Source organism: Anabrus simplex, chromosome 1 (genome assembly GCF_040414725.1).
Source record: "Anabrus simplex isolate iqAnaSimp1 chromosome 1, ASM4041472v1, whole genome shotgun sequence".
Classification (NCBI taxonomy): Eukaryota; Metazoa; Arthropoda; class Insecta; order Orthoptera; family Tettigoniidae; genus Anabrus; species Anabrus simplex.
In genome coordinates this window covers 496,635,324-496,659,226 of record NC_090265.1, presented here as the reverse complement: position 1 = coordinate 496,659,226, position 23,903 = coordinate 496,635,324, and the positions used below count along the sequence as shown (strand labels likewise).

At 41.2% G+C, this 23,903-nt stretch overlaps 1 protein-coding gene across 1 annotated transcript in view; it reads right to left on the bottom strand.

Annotated features, from left to right (window-relative positions):
- LOC136857012 (zinc finger CCHC-type and RNA-binding motif-containing protein 1) overlaps positions 1-23,903 on the bottom strand; it is a 61,267-nt gene that overhangs the window by 15,206 nt on the left and 22,158 nt on the right. The window contains exon 4 of the mRNA XM_067135350.2: positions 16,377-16,529. Within this exon, the coding sequence (XP_066991451.2) occupies positions 16,377-16,529 (153 nt within the window). The remainder of the gene's footprint in view (positions 1-16,376; positions 16,530-23,903) is intronic.

Sequence of the window (23,903 nt, the reverse complement as noted above, 5' to 3'; positions counted from 1 at the left end):
CTATTTTTGTAAAATATCAGTAGGGTTGTTTACACTTTTTTGATGTTTGTGGTATTTCACTTTTATATAATAAGTCCAATTGGAAACAAACATGAAAAAGCTTGTTAAAATGATACCTTTTTGACTAGAAACACTTATTATATGGTACCTTATGTGTCCATTTTTGTGCGTTAGGTTTACATTTGTTGACACCAGTACTGTAAAATTACTATTATCTATAATATATGCATAAAATATGATCTGCATATGTTGTTACTGGGTTAAATGGTAACCAGCAGCTTCTGTCTACAATCAAGACAACTTCATTACGAGTAGCATTTATAAATTATAACGAATGAAAAACAACATAAGCTCTAACCTCAACATTATATATCATGTACTTTACTAGCGCAAGTGGTAAAATACAACAATACCAATAAGAATTTGGTCCCATCCCATTAGATCAATATTTTATATACTTTTAACAGTTTGTCATGTCAGATCATATTTTATACATATATTATAGATAATAGTAATAATAGTAATAAAATATTTTAGGACTTCATAATAGACTCACAATTAATAGTGTGTACACAAAAAAATTGTATTCTATGTTCTGTAATATAGATGTCATGTAACGTTAAGGCTCAAACCAATTAGTGCTATTCAAACCAAAGATAGACACATTCTTTTATAAGCAATTTTTAATGTTTTAATCAATATGAAACAACTATACTGAATGTAACATCCCAAACACTGATTGAGAACAAATGTAAGATCTCTACAATGTATATTAGCTTAGACATAGTGTGGTCACGTGCCACACACATACAAATACTTTCTCACTAACAACCTAACAACTTTTATATTTAATTTAATTGATCTAGTCTTACCAGATGCAATCTTTTACATGTGATGTTTTTATAAGTATTTCATCGTGTGTCAACTGAGGATGATCCCATAGGGATCGAAACCGGTATCGAATGATTTTACCACTTTAGAGTAAATAAATTAATGTATTGATAAGGTGGAGACTTCTCAATTTTCCCTATATTGTAGTACCAATCAATACGGAAATGAAGATAATAGACTATGACTCTTGAGACTGACGTCGCAGATCTCGAGACTCTTGCGAGAATCTCGAGTCCAATCCTCCTGTGGTGCAAGCTGTGTGACGTACCAGTAACTACGACTAAACTCGATAGTATATCGTTGGCAGTTATTGCGTGAAAAAAAATTTCTCATTTGAAAATGTGTAAGCCAATACATTTTGTCAAAAGCCTGGAAAAGTACTGCATGTTCAACCATGAACCCCTTAATACCATTAACGAAAGTGAAAAATGAATGTCAGTATCTTAAACTGTTCACGACATATTTGGGGTGGACATCTTAGCTGAATAACCCTGCATAATTTGTGAATAACTGTAGATAGGATGTACACCTACTTGGATGCTAGAGTCGTGCATTATTCGAACTTGAGACGGAGAAGATGTGCTTTCCTACATACCCAACCCCTATTACACACGAGTGAAACGTGTAATCTAAAATGCCCAACTTTGCTCCAATTCTTTCAGCAGGGGTGATGGGCAACGCTCTCAAGACCAATTCTTGTGTGCTGCGAGCTGTGCGACGTCCCAGTAACTACGAGTGTAAGCTTGATAATTATCAGCAGTTCTCATATGGAAACGTGTGTGACGATAAATTTTGTCAAAAGCCTAGGAAAGCACTGCAAGTTGAACTATGAGCTCCTTAACATCATTAACAAAAGCGAAGACAGAATGCCAGTATCTTACAATTGTTCATGAGTTATTTCAGGTGGACTTCTTAGCTGAATAGCCCATATAATTTGTTAACTGTTATTAGGATGTAAACCTACCCGGATGCCTCACAATCGTCAGCAGGGTAGCTTTTTGTGATTCAGACTGAGCCGAAGGTGTTCTGTGACTATTCCTCTTCATTTATAATATATGTTTTTAAGTGTCGGATCATCCCAGAAGTATTTCTGCCGACGTATTTTACTTCTTTTGAATAAACAACACTGCGGGCTGTGCTATGTGGCATCTCTTCAAAATAACCGACATCCACAACTTACGTTGCATTTCGGACATCGTCTTCAAGTTGTCGCATACAACTAGACACATTTACACATTGCACTGTCATTTACCGAAGTACCTAATTATTATTATTATTATTATTATTATTATTAACAAATACATCGCAAATGGGAAATATCCCAGTGGCAATGGTTACTACCAGTAGTGCAATAATAACCAGCATACTGATGTCGGCAAGTTTTCCTTCGTAAACAGGACCATAAGGGATTGGAATAAATTATCTGCAGCAGTCTTTGATAGATTCTCATCCGGTATCAAATTGCTTAAGATGATGATTAGTGCTTGTGTAAAGTGAAAAGTAAAAGCTGTAAATGACAGACATTGAATTTGTGATTTTTTTGCTGGATTTAGAAAGTTAAACTCTTAGTATTTCTTGTCATATTTTCTTTCGTTGTTGTCGTTATAGTTGTACGGTAATGATGGTTTAACTTAATTTTATTATCACTTGTAATGTTAAGCTAGTAGAAAGCTCAACATATAGTATTGTAAGCGGTAGTGTTACGCACTGGAAATACTGAATTTGTGTATGATGATGCTGGATTTAGAATGTTAAATTAATAGTACTTCTTGTAATATTTTCTTTCCATGGAATTGCTTGTTGTTGTTGGATAATTATGCTAACTTTCACATGACGCGAATACTCTATAACATTGTAAGGAATTATTTCCTTCGTCACCAAAATATTAATAAACGCAAGCAGTGGTCATATGTTATTGAATGTGGGGTCTGATAACGATGTACACTTACTTGTCGAAAGAATTTGGAGCACACTGAAGCATTTTAGATGACACATTCCACTCATGAGTAATGGTGGTTACATATGCAGCAAGGCACATCTTGCCTCGTCTCGAGTTCAAATGAATGATGCACGCCTCTAGTATCCAGGTATGTGTACCTACAGTACAGTAGCTGTCAGGTTCTGTACATAAACCACTCATTCGTGTACCTACCAGTGCATACAATGCCAGAATGCGTATCCTTTATAATTATGTTATAATGCGTCAAAATAGACCTCGGTAGAAATGAACACCCTAGTTACTTGTTGACACGTATTTACAAAATGGAAAAGGACCGTGGTTGGCTATTTGCATACTCAGCACAAACAACATTCGGCTCCGACTACCTGTAGGCCTACGACATGCTGCTCGCCGCACAATGCGGGGACAACGCTCTCAAGATCTCTTGAAATTTCTCGCAAGAAATTGTATCTGCGCTAGTCTTGAGAAAGCCTTGTAAAAATGCTGGATAATCTTTGACCGGCTCTGAAAAATTTACCCTTCAAATTATACTTCGACAATTTCTTGACTGGAATGGAATTGCTAATGCATCTTGGTGCACAGGGATACGGTGCTACAGGCACACTTCGAGAAAATCGCATTGTTAAGGATTGTAATCTAAAATCTTCCGCTACCATGAAGACAGAAATACGGGGTACATATGATTACCTAAAGAATTTGGAGGAAGGTGTTCAGGTTTGCCGATGGGCGGATAATTCAGTAGTAACCAAAGCATCTACATATTATGGAGTGCACCCTGAAAGACAGGTATCTCGTTATGTGAAAGAGAAAGGACATTCTAGAGGTGGAAAAGTCCGAATATCTCAGCCATACATGATTTCTCATTATATTATGGGTATGGGAGGTACTGATCGTATGGGTCGTAACTTGACAGATTTGCAAGTCGGAATACGAGGAAAAAGTGGTGGTGGGCAATATTTGCCTGGCTCATCGATGTAGGTATGCACAATGCACATCTGGAGAAGGCATTTTTCACCTTGATTTTCGACGAGCAAATGTGCAGGCTTATCTCACATGCCAGGAAGCTGCTTCCTTGTTCACCATATTTCATTGTATTGGACATAATGCAGTGCAGGATCCTCGGTATGATGGAATGCATCATGGGCCTTCTACAATTCCAGGAGCGAAGAGAAGAAGATGCGCGTCAGAAAATTGCATTGCTAGGCCTAGAACCCAGTGTACCAAGTGCAATGTAGGTTCATGTGTAGAATGTTTTACTGATTATCATACGCGCAAAGATAATAAGTAGTGTGTACTTGCTTTTTAGAACATCACCGTGAGTGCAGTACTCATATAAACAGTTGAATTATCTTTGTACACACCACTGCTATAATTCCTCATACACACTGATTGACTGCCTCACGATGTAATAAGTGATTTGAGTAGCTTTTGATATTTTAGCATTATTATTTAAAGTATAAATTCATTTCCTTATTCCGTTAACAACTCAGGTCATTTACAACACTTATAAAATCATACCTAGCACCAAAAAATCAAACTACTGGGCGTGTTAGCCGTGCGGTTAGGTTCACGCAGCTGTGAGCTTGCATCTGGGAGATAGTGGATTCGAATCCCACTGTCGACAGCCCGAAAGATGGTTTTCCGTGGTTTCCCATTTTCACAACAGGCAAATGCTGGGGCTGTACCTTAATTAAGGCCAGGCCGCTTCTTTTCCACTCCTAGGCCTTTCCTATTCCATCGTTTAAGACCTATCTGTGTCGGTGCAATGTAAAGCCACTAGCAGAGTAAAGTCAAACTTCTGGGTATTTTTAATAGTTCTGGAACAACATTATTTTTATAATATATGCAAATATTGAATAAAAACTTTTATACTGATGATTTACAAAAGGAAGTATTGGATGAAAGCATATCAATAAGCCAAATGCGGAATAACATCAAAATTTTCGTATATGAAACAAAAGACAGCACTAACACCCAGCGTGCCATATATGGCACGGGTATTTCCTCAGAAGTTACATGTCGAATAAATAAAATTAAAGCTTTTTCGAGATCTTCATATGCACATTATCCAACACTAAAAGTTACAAGTTGATTCTCAAAAAATAAAAACTTTGGCAGATCCAAGTTAATACAACAGGACGTATCACCACACCTCTTAACCCCCTCAAACCTGACCGGCAATACAGCACACCTAGACCCAAAGCTGATTATAGAGAGCCTTCCAGAATACCACGGGCCACTGGAGGAGAACCCTACTAGCTTCGTCGAGGGATCGGTCAGCCTATTAGGAAGGACTAACCAGAGGACATCTTCGTGCAACTCATCACACCACAGTTAAAGGGGCAAACCACTACTTGGTGGAACAACTTGAAGGGTTTAAATCTAAACTGGACAGACTTCAAGAGGGAATTCCTCGCTAGGTTTAGTTCTGAAGGGGTGAAGAGCTCCGAGAATAGGAAGCTACTGACTGAGGCACAACCCACTGGCATGAGAGCTAGCGCCCTTCGTCACAGAGCTACTCCACGATCAGATTCGACCCCTAGTGAAAGTATCACAACCCAGATCCTTTGATGATCTAGGCAGAATCATCACCCAGCGGGAGGAGGAACACAAGAGCGAAGCTACAGAAGAGACCAGCGCAGTTAGGAAGTGCTAGCAGCGTGGAAGAGTGGGACACCTGAAGAACAAATGCCCAGCCTTGATGTCGAAAAACTAGGTCCGGCCCATTCTGCATTGAGGGGGTATGGGACCGGGAACAGGAATGCACCTCAAGACCAGACAGATAAGCAACCCTGGTCAAGTAGGAGAGGGATTGGTCAGAATAGATAGTAGAATAGGCCAACCCCACCCAGCTATCATCATCAGGATTGACAACGAGAATTTTTCAGCCATACTCGACAGCCAAGCAAGCCATTCATTTGTCAACGGGACTGTCGCCAGATTACTACCGCCTATGAAGTCTCACCATCTCGGAAGGGTAGTGGGGGCAGCAGACGGGGTAACCTATTCCATTCAAGGACGGACAAACCTAACCGCCAGATGCATGAACATGCTTATTGTAATTGATGTTGCAGTGATTCAGAACCTGATACCTGACATCATATTATGTCATGACTTTCTGGTGGAATAAAAGGTGATCCTAGACTATGCAGCTCATGAAGTCTTTTTGGGAAAAGACTGACGTTTGAGGGTTGCCTGGCATGATGGAAATCTCCAGACTCGCAAGGATACGGAAGTCTATCTAGACCTGGGAGACATCCAGTTAACCCATCTTTGACCGAGAGAAGAACAGAAGCTGAGACACACCTTGAAGGACTTTACGGAAGTCATCAACAATAAAATAAGACAGACTACCATGGTAACGCACACCACTGAATGCAGCGCTTCCTCACCCACCAAGCAACGTCCATATCCAATCAACCCGGATAAGCGAAACTTCGTCATCCAAAAGTTTCAAGAGATGGAAGAGCAAGATCTCATCAAACCCTCTATAATCCTGTGTTGGGCTTCACCTATCATCCTACCAAAGAAGAAGAAGAAGAAGAAGAAGAAGAAGAAGAAGAAGAAGAATGGGGAGTATTGACTGTGTGTGGACTTCCGCAGATTGGACGAGAAGACTGTTGGTGATGCCTACCCCATGCCTGACCTGAAAGATTCGCTGAAACAAGTAAGTGGGTGTAGGATTTTCAACTCACTGGATCTCAACTCCAGATACTGGCAAGTGGAGGTTGAGGAAAGTTCTAGACCACTGACTGCCTTCATGACACCAAGAGGATTGTACCAGTTTGCAGTAATGCCCTTTGGATTGAAGGACACTCCTGCCACCTTCATGCGACTGATGGCTAAGGTATTATCAGGATATGTTGGAGATTTTTGCCAAGTGGATCTCGATGACATTTGAATTCACAGCAAGAATTTTCAAGAACACCTTGTACATCTGGAGGAAAGTGCTGGAATGACTGAAGATTCATGGACTGACTTGCCAACTGGAGAAGTGCCACTTCGCTCAGTCCCGCGTAGAATATCTTGGCCATGTCCTAATATCTGAAGGCTTAGAAAGGCAACCAGAGAAGAATCGAGCTATCAAAGAAGCTGAACGCCTGCGGACCAAGCGACAAGTACGTCAGTTCCTTGGCTTGTGTGGATGGTATAGCAGCTTCGTGCCACACTTTGAAGAGAAGGCAATACCACTCACCTATGTACTGCATAACAACTGCCCGTTCCAATGGACCAGCAAGGAAGAGGCAGCATTTCAAGGCATTAAGGCTGCGATATGCAATGCTCCAGGTCTAGCCCATCCCGACCCTCAATGGAAGATGTGCCTGCAGACAGACGCCAGCGACTCCGGCTTAAGAGCAGTGTTATTCCAGGAGAGGAGTGACGGCGGAAGGGACATCATCGAGTATGCCAGCAGGAAGCTATCTCCCACCGAACAACGCTACTGCACTGCCGGGAAGGAAGCCTTAGCCATGGTGTGGGCCATGCGCAAATTCAAACGCTGCTTGGAGGAAAGAAAGTTCCAGCTCTACACTGATAACGCCGCTCTCAAATGGTTGAACTCAGTCTCTGGCTCAAAATCTAAATTGACACGATAGGCTCTGTTAATAGCAGAATTTGATTTTGATGTGTGTCACGTTCCAGGACCGACGAACATAGGAGCAGACAGCTTATCTAGGCACCCAGCAATGGAACTTGAGCTAGGAGCACCATTGTTGAGAGGGAGTTCCCAGAAAAACACCAGAGGGAGCCTAAGGAACCTGTCCTTATGATCATCAAGAAGGAACTTGATCTGGGAGTATTCAAACAGTGGCAGGAACAAGACAAGCCCTGCAGGACCATGACACAGTGGATGAGGAGACAGAACACTGATAATCGACTCATCCCAAGGGAATTCAAGATGTGCTACAATAACTTCCAGGTCGACGGAGGACTCTTGATGTACAGGTCGCACCTCTCCGACACGCCTGCAGTAGTGGTGATCCCCAGACAGCATACAACAGACATCCTCAAGACTCTTGATGTACAGGTCGCACCTCTCCAACACGCCTACAGTAGTGGTGATCCCCAGACAGCACACGACAGACATCCTCAAAAAGTTCCACGACAAGACTGAAGCTGGACATCCAGGAGGCGAAGAGACATATCAGTCTATCCAACGAAGATTCTTCTGGGTCAACATGCAGAAAGACATCCTGGACTACGTGAAGGGGTGCTACATCTGTGCCTGCACCAAGGCGAGCAACGGAAAGGCAGATTCCAGCCAACGAGAAAGACAGCCACAATGCCTGTGGGAGGTCATAGCCCTGGACTTGATAGGTCCTTACCCTAGAACATCAAAGCGTAAAACAAGACTCCTAGTAATCAAGAACCTCTTCACAAGATGGACAGAGGCCTTTCTGATACCTGAATCCATGACGGGATGCATCACCAGCCTGCTACAAGATGAGGTATTCAGCTGCTACGGTTATCCATGGTGCATTCTGTCAGACAACGGGAGTCAGTTCACGTCGAGGAAGTGACAGGAAATTATGACGGAATGGAGTGTGGAGCACTGGACCACCCCTATCTACAACCCAAGGGCCAATCCAACGAACAACAGAACCAGGAGCTGAAAAGGATGCTATGAGTCCTCCTGATAGACAAGAAACATTGACTGTGGGACCGTCAGATACCACAGTCACTCTTTACCCTGCGATGGCGCATCAACCGTGTCGCTGGCTATTCCCTAGCAGAGCTGTTTCTTGGTCGACAGCTATACGGCACCGGGTATTGGGAGATATGTCCACCACTCACTTCTGGTCAAGATAATGCAGCTGTTCCTCTAGCAGAGCGGCAGCAGAACATCGAGGAGAAGCAAGCTTTGGCTGAGAAGAGATCCCTTACCCAGGCCAAGGCTCAAGATGTCAGAGAGACCCAGATCTTCCTACCAGGCCAACATGTACTGCGGCTTAATCACTCGGTCAATAATAAGATTGGAGGGTTTCACGCAGGTCTTGCACCTAAGTGGGTTGGTCCTGTCGAGGTGGATAAGCAGCTGGGCCATGGGGTCTACTTACTAAAGACCAACCCTCCTGTCAAGGTCCATGCATCGGAGTTGCGGTGAGTCACCCAACTACTGTGCATACCGAATAAGCCTGGAGGAGAGGCTACTGACGACACAGCTCAGCCTGGTCATGAGAAGAATGCATTGACTCACATTGAGGAAGAGGCTGACAGCAAGGCAACCCTGACCCCCGACACGACACGACCCGGTCCAGAGGAGGAGAGCACATCGAGCGACGTCGAGAAAGAGAGAAGATACAATCTACGACCAAGGCAAAGTCGATGAGTGTGACAAAGTGTGGAAATTGTTTCAAGTTAACAAGAGGGATATTGACACAAGTGTGATAAACTGATATAACTTGAAAACAGTATTATTATTATTATTACACCATATGTACATACAAAATGATCGTGTTGTTTGTGAGGTCATATAATGAAACATGCACTGTATATAGACATTTATATCAGTTCAATTAATGTAAGAACCTGTATATAATTTATTCTTACCTGTATATATAATTTATAATCCATTACAAAATTGTGAAACACACTGTAACTTCCCGAATGGTACTGGGTAGACGAGAACGATGAAGAATATTCTGTACACTATATGTATTAAGCATTCTAGAATTTTCGAGCAGGTACAAAGTATTTTTTGTAACGTATCTTTCTAGAAGCCTGGTCAGGCACATATGTAAGGAGACAATCTTGACGGTAGAGATGAGTTATTGTTTAGTAAAGTTATGGTGTAGCAGGAGTATACTTTTGACCTCGTATTGTTGTGACATGTAGTGGTTGCAGTCTCCATGTTGAAGTGTGTCACGTACTCTCACTGTTACATTCTATAATCCTGGACTCTTTCTTCACCTACCTTGCATATTTCGTCATCCAGCTGTTCTACATTCTGCGAACCGCGCCTGCTGTTGTGTGACACATCTGGTCAGCTGCTTCGTCTCCTCACTTGGCCGGCTCTACACTAACTGTGCATGATTTTGCTTCCCTCCCTCCTCCGCTCACATCTCCTAAAATGTCACCTTTCTCATATGTTCTGCACTCGCTACCTCCCGTCTATAAAAGCTTGCGTTGGTGTTATCAATGCTGAGTTGGGTTACGGAGTGATATTTGTGTGGAGGGATTTTCTGTCCTTGTACAGCTGGGCTGTACTGCTTGTCATCAACAGGACTTATTTCTATGTGGAGGTGGGTGAGCAACCAATATGCACACAAACTTTTTTAGTTACACCCTATTGATCTCGCCCCTCTAGCCTGACATTTAAAACTTCATTCCGTCAAAACTTATTTTGAAGGTGAACTCACCATTTTTGAGGAACTTATCGCCTCGTGATTGATAAATTTTGAACAGTATTGTGGCTGTATCTCCAACTGCGGACATTTAACTTTCAACTTAATTATGGGTGTCTCGTAGATCTTGGGACTGTCGTACCTATTTTTTGGTATGAATTAAGCTAGTGGAAACTATCAAGGATTTGAGTGAGCAGACTTTCCCATCCTCTCTCCTCTCCCTTCTCATGTGTCTATTCCTTTCCGTTACTCATTTTTTAAAAAGTGGATTGTAAAAATTGTTCCTATTTGTCATTAATTAGTTGTATGACCCTTATAGACATTCTATTTTGAGTGGTTTGGAGTGAGATTACATTATGGAAATTATGAGAAGTGGCTTACTATTCCATTTTTGACTTATGTGTATACCCAGAATTTTCTTTTTTTTAAATTACAAGGTTTCCTGTTTGGAATTTAGGTTTCTGGAATGATCAAGAAAAAATAGATAGATCAGTATGTATATAAACTAAAAATATTGCATTATTTGTTAATAATAAATTAATTTGTTTAAAAATGTATTATATTGTTTTAAACATCACAGCTCCCAAACTAATTGACATTCCTCAAATCTGTGGGTTTTTTTTTTTTTTTTTTTTTTTTTTTTGCATTTTCTTCACAACACTTATTGGTAGAGCATAAACCTAAAATATATAATCCTAAAATGAAATTGTGCCCATTGATGTCCTATTACTTTAGTGGATACAAATGTTTTGGTGAGTGTTTACAAACAAATCACATAATCAATTATATTTTACAACATTAGTTACATATCTGAGGTTTATGCTCTGGAGTAGGCTTTTGGCTTTAATTTAAAAGAATATTCAGTGAAATAGGATAATTAGGTTTAATGTTATGATTTTTTAAAGTACTGAGAGCATTAACAATTATTTTCCAGAGAAATCCATCTCAAAGTTCTAACACTGTTTTAGAAACCTCCTGCATCATATGATGTTCCTTCTAATGCAGTATCCTTTTTTTTTTTCTATTTGCTTTACGTCACACCGACACAGATATGTCTTATGGCGACGATGGGATAGGAAAGGCCGGAATTGGAAGGAAGCGGCCGTAGCCTTAATTAAGGTACAGCCCCGGCATTTGCCTGGGGTGAAAATGGGAAACCACGGAAAACCATCTTCAGGGCTGCTGAGAGTGGGGCTCGAACCCACTATCTCCCGATTACTGGATACTGGCTGCACTTAAGCGACTGCAGCTATCGAGCTCGGTATGCAGTATTCTGGTCTTCCTTCATCTTCCTTCTTCCTCTCAGGTACCTCCTCCTGGTTTTCTGCTCTGGGGTGTTTTGTAGGTGATACATTTTCTGTTTTAGAGCTTTAGCCAACTCCGCACCGGCTCGAGTATGTTTACCAACAGTAACACCCACTCGCTTTAGAATTTCCAATTCTACATCTGGGCCACAATTATAATGGCAAATAGCATCCATAACACAGAAATTCAATGTGTTTAGTCTTGCATAACCATCTTTTGGGCATTATCTCCATATCATGCCATTAAAACTTTCATTTTGAGTTTGCATTTTGCCATGGAGACAATGCCTTAGCATGGCAGGATCAGTCAGCTTGGAGTACTCTGGCTTGACAGCTTCAAGTACATTGTCAGAGCTTCAAGTACATTGTCAGGTAGTCCATTTTTAGGCTTATATTTATCCAGTGTGCCAGTTGCCACGGCTTTTTGAAGGAACACCAACTGCCTTCACCTTTGGGTATCCAATTGCATTGTCCTGCTCTAACCTATCTACTTTCTTCATGTAACTTCCTTACAGGCCTCCTTTTAGTTTTTCTGTTACCCATGGTTATAACAACAATGTACAACAATATTAAAAATAAACAAATTAGAATTGCTGGAAAACTTTCTAAAAGTACAGTATATCAATATAAATAGTAGGCCTACAAAATACAAGGGTGCTCAAAACATTCACAGCTGTCTATTCAAATAATTAAGTACAATTCTCATAGATAGCAGCACAGATTAGTGTGGAGTGAACTCTATATTGTACATCAGTAATTAGAAAGAAAACAAAAGTCACATATCAACATGAGTACACTTGTGTCCATAAAAGGGGGCATGGCTCAGTGCGCTACATTTTACATAAATGCCAATATTTCAAAAAGTAGTGAAGGTAGGGAGTTATGTAATATACACTAAATTAAAGCTAATACAATAGCGAATCCACGTAATGTGAAATTCAAAATTGAAAAAATGAGACTTTTTGACAATTTCTGTGTGTACACATACCTTATACATTTTTCTATTTCATATTAATGTTAGTACACACCTAGTGGCTGTTCCATTCAAAATGGTTTTTTACCACGACTTATTCTTTTAATTGTGAGAAGTGCTTATTACTCTGCTTTTAGATTTGAAATTACCCTCGTTCTTCAGTAATGTTTCGTACAACCCTGGTGGTTTATGTCGTAGAATAACTCACGCCGCATGTTTACTCTAAATAAAATTACGAACAGTGACTGTTGTTCAAATTTTGTACTTTGTTTCTTGCCATGCCTTTTGACTTTTCGTGTATCATCTATTGTATTGCAAATGATGTTTGTTCCAATAGCGCGTGAGGCGTGCAAAAATTCTAGTCAGACTCATTGTCATGCCTAAGCATTGTGTGGCTACCTTTTTATGGACGGACTTGTTGGTCTTGGGTGTTGTGAAAAAAACTGTTTTCGAGCATTATACACTGACTGACAGAGCAAATGCAACACCAAGGAGGAGTGGTTCGAAAGGGATGAAAGTTGGGGAAAAAACAGAGACGGCACGGACGAATAATTGATGTTTATTTCAAACCGATATGCAGGTTACACAATGCGCACGGCATCGACTCAGTAGGATGTAGGACCACCGCGAGCGGCGATGCACGCAGAAACACGTCGAGGTACAGAGTCAATAAGAGTGCGGATGGTGTCCTGAGGGATGGTTCTCCATTCTCTGTCAACCATTTGCCACAGTTGGTCGTCCGTACGAGGCTGGGGCAGAGTTAGCAAACGGCGTCCGATGAGATCCCACACGTGTTCGATTGGTGAGAGATCCGGAGAGTACGCTGGCCACGGAAGCATCTGTACACCTCGTAGAGCCAGTTGGGAGATGCGAGCAGTGTGTGGGCGGGCATTATCCTGCTGAAACAGAGCATTGGGCAGCCCCTGAAGGTACGGGAGTGCCACCGGCCGCAGCACATGCTGCACATAGCGGTGGGCATTTAACGTGCCTTGAATACGCACTAGAGGTGACGTGGAATCATACGCAATAGCGCCCCAAACCATGATGCCGCGTTGTCTAGCGGTAGGGCGCTCCACAGTTACTGCCGGATTTGACCTTTCTCCACGCCGACGCCACACTCGTCTGCGGTGACTATCACTGACAGAACAGAAGCGTGACTCATCGGAGAACACGACGTTCCGCCATTCCCTCATCCAAGTCGCTCTAGCCCGGCACCATGCCAGGCGTGCACGTCTATGCTGTGGAGTCAATAGTAGTCTTCTGAGCGGACGCCGGGAGTGCAGGTCTCCTTCAACCAATCGACGGGAAATTGTTCTGGTCGATATTGGAACAGCCAGGGTGTCTTGCACATGCTGAAGAATGGCGGTTGACGTGGCGTGCGGGGCTGCCACCGCTTGGCGGCGGATGCGCCGATCCTCGCGTGCTGACATTACTCGGGCTGCGCCTGGACCCCTCGCACGTGCCACATGTTCCTGCGCCAACCATCTTCGCCACAGGCGCTGCACCGTGGACACATCCCTATGGGTATCGGCTGCGATTTGACGAAGCGACCAACCTGCCCTTCTCAGCCCGATCACCATACCCCTCGTAAAGTCGTCTGTCTGCTGGAAATGCCTCCGTTGACGGCGGCCTGGCATTCTTAGCTATACACGTGTCCTGTGGCACACGACAACACGTTCTACAATGACTGTCGGCTGAGAAATCACGGTACGAAGTGGGCCATTCGCCAACGCCGTGTCCCATTTATCGTTCGCTACGTGCGCAGCACAGCGGCGCATTTCACATCATGAGCATACCTCAGTGACGTCAGTCTACCCTGCAATTGGCATAAAGTTCTGACCACTCCTTCTTGGTGTTGCATTTGCTCTGTCAGTCAGTGTATAAAGAAAAACATTGTAAATCTTTTCTCTTAATCTTAATTGTTGTAAATTTCTTAATAAGTATTTTCAAAATACATATTGTTGTTGCCTTTTGGTTGTCCAAAAAAAAGGGCCCTTTTCCTGTTTCATCCAGATGTCCATGTACATACCATGGTCTTACCTCATAGGTCTGTCCCACAGTATTGCTTCCTACGCATAATGAACTCTGCTGGAAAATTGTGTGGTAATGTCTACTTGGTTTGATTCTCGATCCATATGTCCTACTGAGGCTTATGAGTTTCTTGGATTGTATTGCACGGTTATTAGCTTTACCGCGAGTGTATTTAAATTATGTTGTGACTTCTCTGACTCAGAAGGTTGCGTTCTACTCTACTGGCACAAAGACTTCCCCTTCATATGCTCACCAACTTAGCAGGCGTAAATAAATACTAACAAAAGGGAGTTAGCTATCACCTCAAAATATCCTATCCCGACAAGTGATAGACAGTTGTTAAAATGGCGCCTTTGTTGGTGTGTGTATTTTGCTAGTGACAGCAGTGATTAAGGTTGTGAGTGTTTAATTTGTAAATAGATGTGAATAAATAACTGTACCAACTGACAGCATCTCGTGTGCATCTTTGTGGATATGTAAACTCTAGCTAAAGAAGCACCATTCTCACCAATTTATTCAATATTTCTACTTTTTGTTCAATTGTTTAAAATTTGTGCTTTTTATCCCGTCCAGTTAATAAAATTTCAATAAGACAGAGTAAAATAAAAACCAAAATAGTAAACACAATGTTATATAATACACAAGCACTACAACATGCTACGGCCAACTGGAGTTGGGCAACGTGTTGTGACGATCTCGTCTTCATTGATTGGGCTTGTTGAGGGAGAGGTGGAAGGGGGTCAGTTTCTTTCAACTTCCTTCGATGCAGATCCAGCCGTCCCCACTTCATCACTGCACAGATGACCAGTCGAAAGAGCCGAGAGTGTACCATGTCCACACTTTTTCAAACGCACATTTTATAAAACTGAGGGTTTGGGTTTGGATTATCGGCACTCTACTGCAGTTGTTTGCAGAGAGCAATCACTTAATTCTGTGCAAAAAGCAAATTTCGTTTAACAGATTTAGCAAACAGATGATGAAACCTAAACAAAGAACAGACATAACTTTCTTGCATATTTAGATCTTTGAGAAGAGTTATTCCAACCATATCTTATAACCCTCTTCAGACTAGCAAAGGGAAGAATTCCAATTCAGAATTTATATCATAATTTTCTTTGTTATGTTAGATTTTGGGTTTGGCTTCCATAAATCTCTGTCATGAAAGGAGATCAAACCTTTTACACCATAGGCTACCATCAAACCCATTTTCAAATGTCAGCTAGTGTTAACCTATAGTTAAAATATCCTGTAATGTACAACAAAAAAGAAAAGAAAACAACAGTTATTTTTTACAAAAAAATACATTCTAGGTGTTAAATGCATAAATAGTAAATATATACTGCTTAGGAGATGAAGGAATATGGAGTAACAAAAATGTTTCACGATGATTTATTTAAGACTTTAGCAGATAAAGTACACAAGCTCACAGGAAAACTGTATTTCGTAAGGCCCTCTGTAACACTTTCCATTGTCAATTAACTTACTATGGTGAAAATGAAAACCTACAACCTGTTTTCCAGTCTTTGACCGGGTCAGAGATGTAATGAATGAACCATATAGGCTATTATTACAATGGAATCGCCACTCCCAAGGTGATATTAATGAATGATAAGTGCTATGAAATGATAATGGAGAGTGTTGCTGGAATGAAAGATGACAGGGAAAACCAGAGTACCCGGAGAAAAACCTGTCCCACCTCCGCTCTGTCCAGCACAAATCTCACATAGAGTGACCGGGATTTGAACCACGGTATCCAGCAGTGAGAGGCCGACGCGCTGCCGTCTGAGCCACGGAGGCTCTAACTTACTATGGTATCAGATAAAAAATAAAAGCAAAATAGGCTTGCAATCAAAATATTTAAACATATTACTCACCTCCATTCGAATGGCTGCACTTAAAGTTTCTACGTCATCAACATCCTCAGCATCATCATCGTTATCAGATTCCTCTTTTGTTATTTGACCAGATACCCGTACATTCACTTCTGAATATATATTTTCTTCATCAGAAGCATATAGATCTTCAGTCTGGAAAGGAGAAAGAGAGAACAAAAGATGAGACAGTAGTGATGATGATAATACCACTGTTAATCATCCAGTACAATACCCGCAACGTACCCACAAGTTTACCAGGATGGTTAAGACGTTAAGTCTATATGGTCTAACATTGTGATTAGCTGGTTTGAGTTTCATTGGAGGAAAAACTAGTCACCATCAGAATCAATTCAATTACCACTGATCTGCATTTAGAGCTGTTACCGAGGTGGCAGATTCCCTACCAATTGTTTACGTATTCTTTTCTTAAGCGATTTCAAAGAAGTTGGAAAAAAAAATGTTAACATCCCACTTAGTAAAAATTATTCTAACAGCACTGATGGGCAACCAATTTATCAGTGTAATCTGATGGGAGGCATAGGGCAGTAGAAGTGCGACATATTTATACAGTCCCAAACGCAGCATCATTAGTTTACATCACCCCAGATTCGCCTTCAATTCAGTTACCAAAACTCATATGCCACCTCCTGGATTACACCAATTTTATTTTTCCTGTATGAATTCAGAAACAATCTTTCCAGTTTCATTAAATTTTTCGGTCTTTTGATCATCTCAATACTTCTGTTTATGTGCTAGTATTCTTAAACTTTCTGAACTTTTTTTAATAGCCTGTACATTAGCAGTTCATTTTTCCTGACATAAAATCTGCAATTTGAAGTTTATATCATAACTCCTCTGTCCTTTATTTAAATGACATACTTGGCAAGGTAAGACACCTGCTGTGGGATGAGCAAATACCCATGAAAACAAAAATGACATTGTACAAGTCCTATTATACACCAATTCTTACATACAGTCTCGAAACCACAACACTGACCAATAGAGATAATTCCAAACTTCAGGCAGCTGAAATGAAATTCCTACGCACTATGATCCAGAAAACCAGGAAAGACAAGATTAGGAATGAGAAAATTAGAGAAGAAGAAGTAGGAATAGACAATTCTCTCCTAAATAAGATTCAGATATCAAGACTGAAGTGGTTTGGTCACATGAAGAGGATGCCAGTAAACAGAACTGCAAGGAAGGAATTTGACAGAAAGGTAGAAGGAAGACGACCCGTGGGAAGGCCACGAAGGAAATGGATAGATTTAGTTAAGAGCGATGTAATGCTGAGAGGTCATGATTGGGACAAGTTGGTGGAGGAAGAATGGTACAAGGACAGGATGAGATGGAGGAGGCTCAAATACCACACCCGGGAAACTGGAGATGGTTTAGGATGATGATGATGAGTTCTACATTATCATACTGCTATTCTTAAGAACATAATAGCAAGGAGGAATTGACATTTTCATTTAGTATATTTATCAGATAGAAATGAGAAGGCAAAACATTCTATTTTGTTGTGACAGGTATAGTAGATGTATCAGATTTTTTCAATGAAAAGTTGTCCTTCCCTGATGCATTGGCAAACAGTAATATGGCCTTCTGCAACTACTTGTCACTGTGTCATTTACTACAGAATAGCTTTTATGTTTACATTGATGTTTTCATGGCCCATACTTGTAGACACGATATGGGCTTTTGGGCTTGTGCTGTGTCAAGGTGAAACTCTTTAAGTTTTGCAGAGAACTTTGCTCCACATCTACAGCTTTTATGTTTGTCAGTCTCTCCAGAGGCTACCATTTATAAACTACTGCAAAAGTGCTTGGTTGCTATAGTGTACCAAACAGTCGAACTGGAAGGACATATAGCAGAGCACAGCAAATATCCTTGTCAAAGGGCGATGAGGACTGTGTTTGCAAAAGGCATTATAGTCTGCAATGCAGCATATCATCTCTAGAGCAAATGTACCATCATTATGAGTATCTATTACAATAATGACAACCTGAAACCCAACAGGGCTTCCAAATTTTCAGATCAAGCCCCAGATGATATTTCAGCAAGACAATGTCAAAAACATGCAGCAGTAACCACACATACAGTAATTACTTTCTAAATGGAAAACATTCTATTGCTGCCATAGCTGGAAAGACTAAGATTTGTCATCATGTCTAGGACAGTAGCTCTAACCACACATTTATACCAGTTTATAGAAAGAATACACAATTTATTAATGGTTTTTTTTTTTTGGACAATTTGTATGCATGTCAATGAAATGTTAATTATTCACTACCACAATAACATACATACATACATACATACATTATCGTTAAAGACTGTTATGCCTTTCAGCGTTCAGTCTGCAAGCCTCTGTGAATTTACTAAACGTCGCCACAATCCTCTATTTGCAACTAGTGCTGTGGCCTCATTTAGTTCTATACCTCTTATCTTTAAATTGTTAGAAACTGTGTCTAAACATCATCGTCTTGGTATCCCTGTACTTCTCTTACCCTCCATAACAGAGTCCTTTATTCTCCTAGGTAACCTATCCTCCTCCATTCGCCTCACATGACCCCACCACCGAAGCCGGTAATGCGTACAGCTTCATCCATCGAGTTCATTCCTAAATTAGCCTTTATCTCCTCATTCTGAGTACCCTCCTGCCATTGTTCCCACCTGTTTGAACCATGCCTGTTACTTCTAACTTATGAACATGATATCCTGAGTCCACCCAGATTTCGCTCCCGTAAAGCAAAGTTGGTCTGAAAACAGACCGATGTAAAGATAGTTTCATCTGGGAGCTGACTTCCTTCTTACAGAATACTGTTGATCGCAACTGCGAGCTCATTGCATTAACTTTACTACACCTTGATTCAATCTCACTTACTAATTTAACATCCTGGGAGAACACACAACCTAAATACTTGAAATTATCGACCTGTTCTAGCTTTGTATCACCAATCTGGCATTCAATTCTGTTGAATTTCTTACCTACTGACATCAATCTAGTCTTCGAAAGGCTAATTTTCATACCGTACTCATTGCATCTATTTTCAAGTTCCAAGATATTAGACTGCAGGCTTTCGGCACAATCTGCCATTAAGACCGAGTCGTCAGCATAGGCCAGAGTGCTTACTACATTTTCACCTAACTGAATCCCTCCCTGCCATTTTATACCTTTCAGCAGATGATCCTTGTAAACTACGAACAGCAAAGGTGAAAAATTACAGCCTTGTCTAACCCCTGTAAGTACCCTGAACCAAGAACTCATTTTACCATCAAATCCCACTGAAGCCCAATTGTCAACATAAATACCTTTGATTGATTTTAATAATCTACCTTTAATTCCATAGTCCCCCAGTATGGCGAACATCTTTTCCCTCGGTACCCTATCATATGCTTTCTCTAGATCTACGAAATATAAACACAACTGCCTATTCCTCTCGTAGCATTTTTCAATTACCTGGCGCATACTGAGAATCTGATCTTGACAGCCCCTCTGTGGTCTGAAACCACACTGGTTTTCATTCAACTTCCTCTCAATGACTGATCACACCCTCCCTTCCAAGATGCCAGTGAATACCTTGCCTGGTATACTAATCAATGAGATACCCCTATAGTTGTTGCAATCCTTCCTGTTCCCTTGCTTATAGATAGGTGCAATTACAGCTTTAGTCCAATCTGAAGGTACCTTACCAACAATCCATGCTAACCTTATTACTCTCTGAAGCCATTTCATTCCTGCCTTCCCACTATACTTCACCATTTCAGGTCTAATTTCATCTATTCCTGCTGCTTTATGACAATGGTGTTTTCCTTTTCACTTCCTCAAGCGTAATTTCACCAACATCATTTTCCTCTTCCTCATGAGCTTGGCTGTTCGCAACACCATCAGGAAGATTTCCTTTTACGTTGAGAAGATGGTTAAAATATTCCCTCCACCTCTCCAGTGATTCCCTGAGATCTATTATGAGTTCGCCTGAATTACTCAAAACACTGTTCATTTCCTTTTTCCTTCCCTTCCTAAGATTCTTTATTACTGTCCAGAAAGGTTTCCCAGCTGCTTGACCTAGCCTTTCCAGGTTATTACCAAAATCTTCCCATGGCTTCTTTTTGGATTCAACAACTATTTGTTTCGCTCTGTTTCTTTCATCTACGTATAAATCCCTGTCTGCCTCGGCCCTTGTTTGGAGCCATTTCTGATAAGCCCTCTTTTTACGTTTACAAGCTGCTCTCACTTCATCATTTCACCAAGATGTTCGCCTTTTCCCATCTTTACACACAGTTGTTCCTAGGCATTCCCTTGCTGTTTCTATTATGGCATCCCTGTATGCCACCCATTCTCTTTGTATATCCTGAACCTGCTTACTGTCTACTGTTCAAAACTTCTCACTAATCATATCCATGTACTTCAGTCTAATTTCCTCATCCTGGAGATTTTCTACCCTTATTCGTTTGCTGACAGATTTCACTTTCTCTACCCTAGGCCTAGAGAGACTTAATTCACTACACATCAGATAGTGGTCTGTATCATCAAAAAATTCCTGGAAAACTCATACATTTCTAACAGATTTCCTGAATTTAAGTTGGTTAACATATAGTCTATTATGGACCTGGTGCCCCTAGCCTCCCATGTGTAGTGGTGAATAGCCTTATGCTTGAAGAATGTATTCGTTAACAGCTAAACCCATACCAGCACAGAAGTCTAGCAAACGCTTCCCATTCCCATTAGTTTCCATATCTTCCCCACATTTACCAATCAGCCTTTCGTATCCTTCAGTTCTATTTCCAACTCTCGCATTGAAATCGCCCATTAGCACTCTCCTATCCTTACTGTTGACCCTGACCACGATGTCACTCAATGCTTCATAAAACTTGTCAACTTCATCCTCATCTGCACCCTCATATGGTGAATACACTGAGACAATTCTTGTCCTAATTCCTCCAACTGACAAATCTACCCACATCATTCGCTCATTTACGTGCCTAACAGAAACTATGTTGCGTGCAATGGTATTCCTGGTAAACAGCCCTACCCCATACTCTGTCCTTTCCTTTCTAACACCCGTCAAGTACACTTTATAATCTCCTATCTCTTCCTCATTATCTCCCCTTAGGCCGCGTGCACACCGAGCGCGCTTCGCATAGTGTGTCGCGTGTAGCGTAAAATGCTATGCATAACGCTAGGCGTACTTGCTGTTCACACCGAAAACTCTACGCCGTGCTCTCAGCTTAGTTTGGTGCGAGGCGTTTTAGGGTGGTCACAAACTAATGCCGTTATCCAAGTACACTAGAAACAGTTTACTGAGGGATAACAGTTACCTAAAATTGAAAATTAGAAAGAAGAATCGAAAGTGGGTTCATGAATTTAGTAAAGAACGAATTACTTTCGGAGAATTCCACCGTTTGTGCAGAGATGCAAGACTTTATCGCGATATTTTTTATGATTACTTAAGAATGACGAAAATACCTTTGACCTTCCAAACCCTGCAACTGAAATGTGACAAGTAGCAGAGAAGTATTGAAATTCAATTTTCCCAATTGTCTAGGACCACCGGGCCTCAAACATGTGGAAATTAAATTTCCGGCTAAAGCACGCTCTTCATATAATAATTATAAACAGTATTTTGCAATATTGTTACAATTAGCATACACCATTATCGTAACAAAAGTGGACTAAATGTGTGACGATTATAATTCATAAACAGAAATATTTACTTCCAAGCCCACTACTACCCTGCAGTGTGAATTCTTCATGTTACCACCCGCGATTGGCAAAATTATAAACCGATATGACAGAGTCTGGGAGATTCTGAGCACTTTGTCACAGGTATCCGGCTACATGGCTAAATGGTTACCGTACTGGCCTTTGGTCGCAGGAGTCCCGGGTTCAATTTCCGGCAGAGTCTGGAATTGTAATCATAATTAGTAAATTCCATTCGCACGGGGCTGGGTGTATGTGTGTATTCATAATCGTTTCATCCTCATCACGAAGCAGGTCACCTACGGACGTCAATTCAAAACATCCTGCACCTGCCAAGCCGAACTTCTCCTCGGACACTTCGGACACTAAAATCCATACGCAATTTCAGCCTGTCACAATGTTAAGCCCAGTAAAGTGTGACAGTAGAAGTAATATTACTGTATATGTTTATTGTAGGAATGCGATAAAACTGTTGTAGATACTTAAGTCCACTTATTTTGCAAAACAGTTACATTTTTATAGTTTCTGTGTCTTGGACTCCATATTTCTTCTTTTTGAAACACTGCGTGAATAATTTCTTCTTCAATAGCTTCAGAACCAGCTAGGTAACGCTAAGCAATTAACGAACACTGCGCGCTGGCTGGCGCTTCGCTTAGCTGTAAGTTAGGCGTTCAGCCCAGCAGAGCGCGGACGGTGTGAACACCTGGCTTAGGAACAAAGCACTGGTTATGCTTAGCGTGACGCTTAGCGTTGAGCAACAAGCGACACACTATGCGAAGCGCGCTCGGTGTGCACGCAGCCTTACCCAAATATCACCTACTCCTAGCACATCCAGATGCATCCTCTTTGCTGACTCAGCCAGTTCTACCTTCTTTCTTCCATAAGCCCCATTAATATTGATAGTTCTATTTTCTTTCTTCCATTCTGCAAAAAATCTAATAATTATTAGAACTTGATAATAGACTGAAGTATTTTCTGGATGATAATTATTGTACCAAACAATAACCAAGTGCCTTATCCGAATCTAGACATTGGCAACCTACAGTCTGTGTCAGACGGGAAGCTTTTTGCATTGCAGTCATTTTTCTGAAGTAAAAATATTTTGGCATAGCTAAAGTCGTATTTAATGCTGTGAAATTTTCCATGGAGTACACACTGAGCAGGTGGGATTACACAACAGCATAGCAGCTGCTTGATTGGACAATTCTGAGTAATCTCTTGAGGCCAAACCACTTCCCATTCGTCACAGAATATAATCATTGCTCCCAATTATGCCGGAAGACATCAGACATCCTGAACTATAGTTTACTTGCTGTAGGGTAGCCAGTTCCTTTCCGCTTCTCTTTTAGCCAACAGCATGGGAGCGACACATGTAAGTGGTGACCATGCCCAATGTTCCTTAACTTCAGAGATCTCAAGGCATTTGGTGATTCAACATGATTATGTCATTTACTCATCATCATCATCAGTTTTCCACTCCAGTTGCCCGGGTGTGGTTTACGAGTGCTCTCCACTTCTGTCTGTCCATGTACCACTCTTCTCTCAAGACGACATCCCAGCTGACTCCTCTTGTTCCAATGTCCTCTTTCACTTGGTCCAGCCATCTCTTCCTAGGTCTTCCTACCGGTCGTTTTCTGGCCACGACTGTGTGTAGCCATTGTTTTGCTGTCCTTCCATCGTCCAATCGTTTGACATGGCCAAACCATTTCAAACGGGCCCTTGTCACTTTTTCATTCAGGGATGGGTATACACCAGCTTCCTCCCTTATTCTTTCATTCCTTACCCTGTCCCTTTTTGTCTTCTGTACCATAGTACGTAGGAAC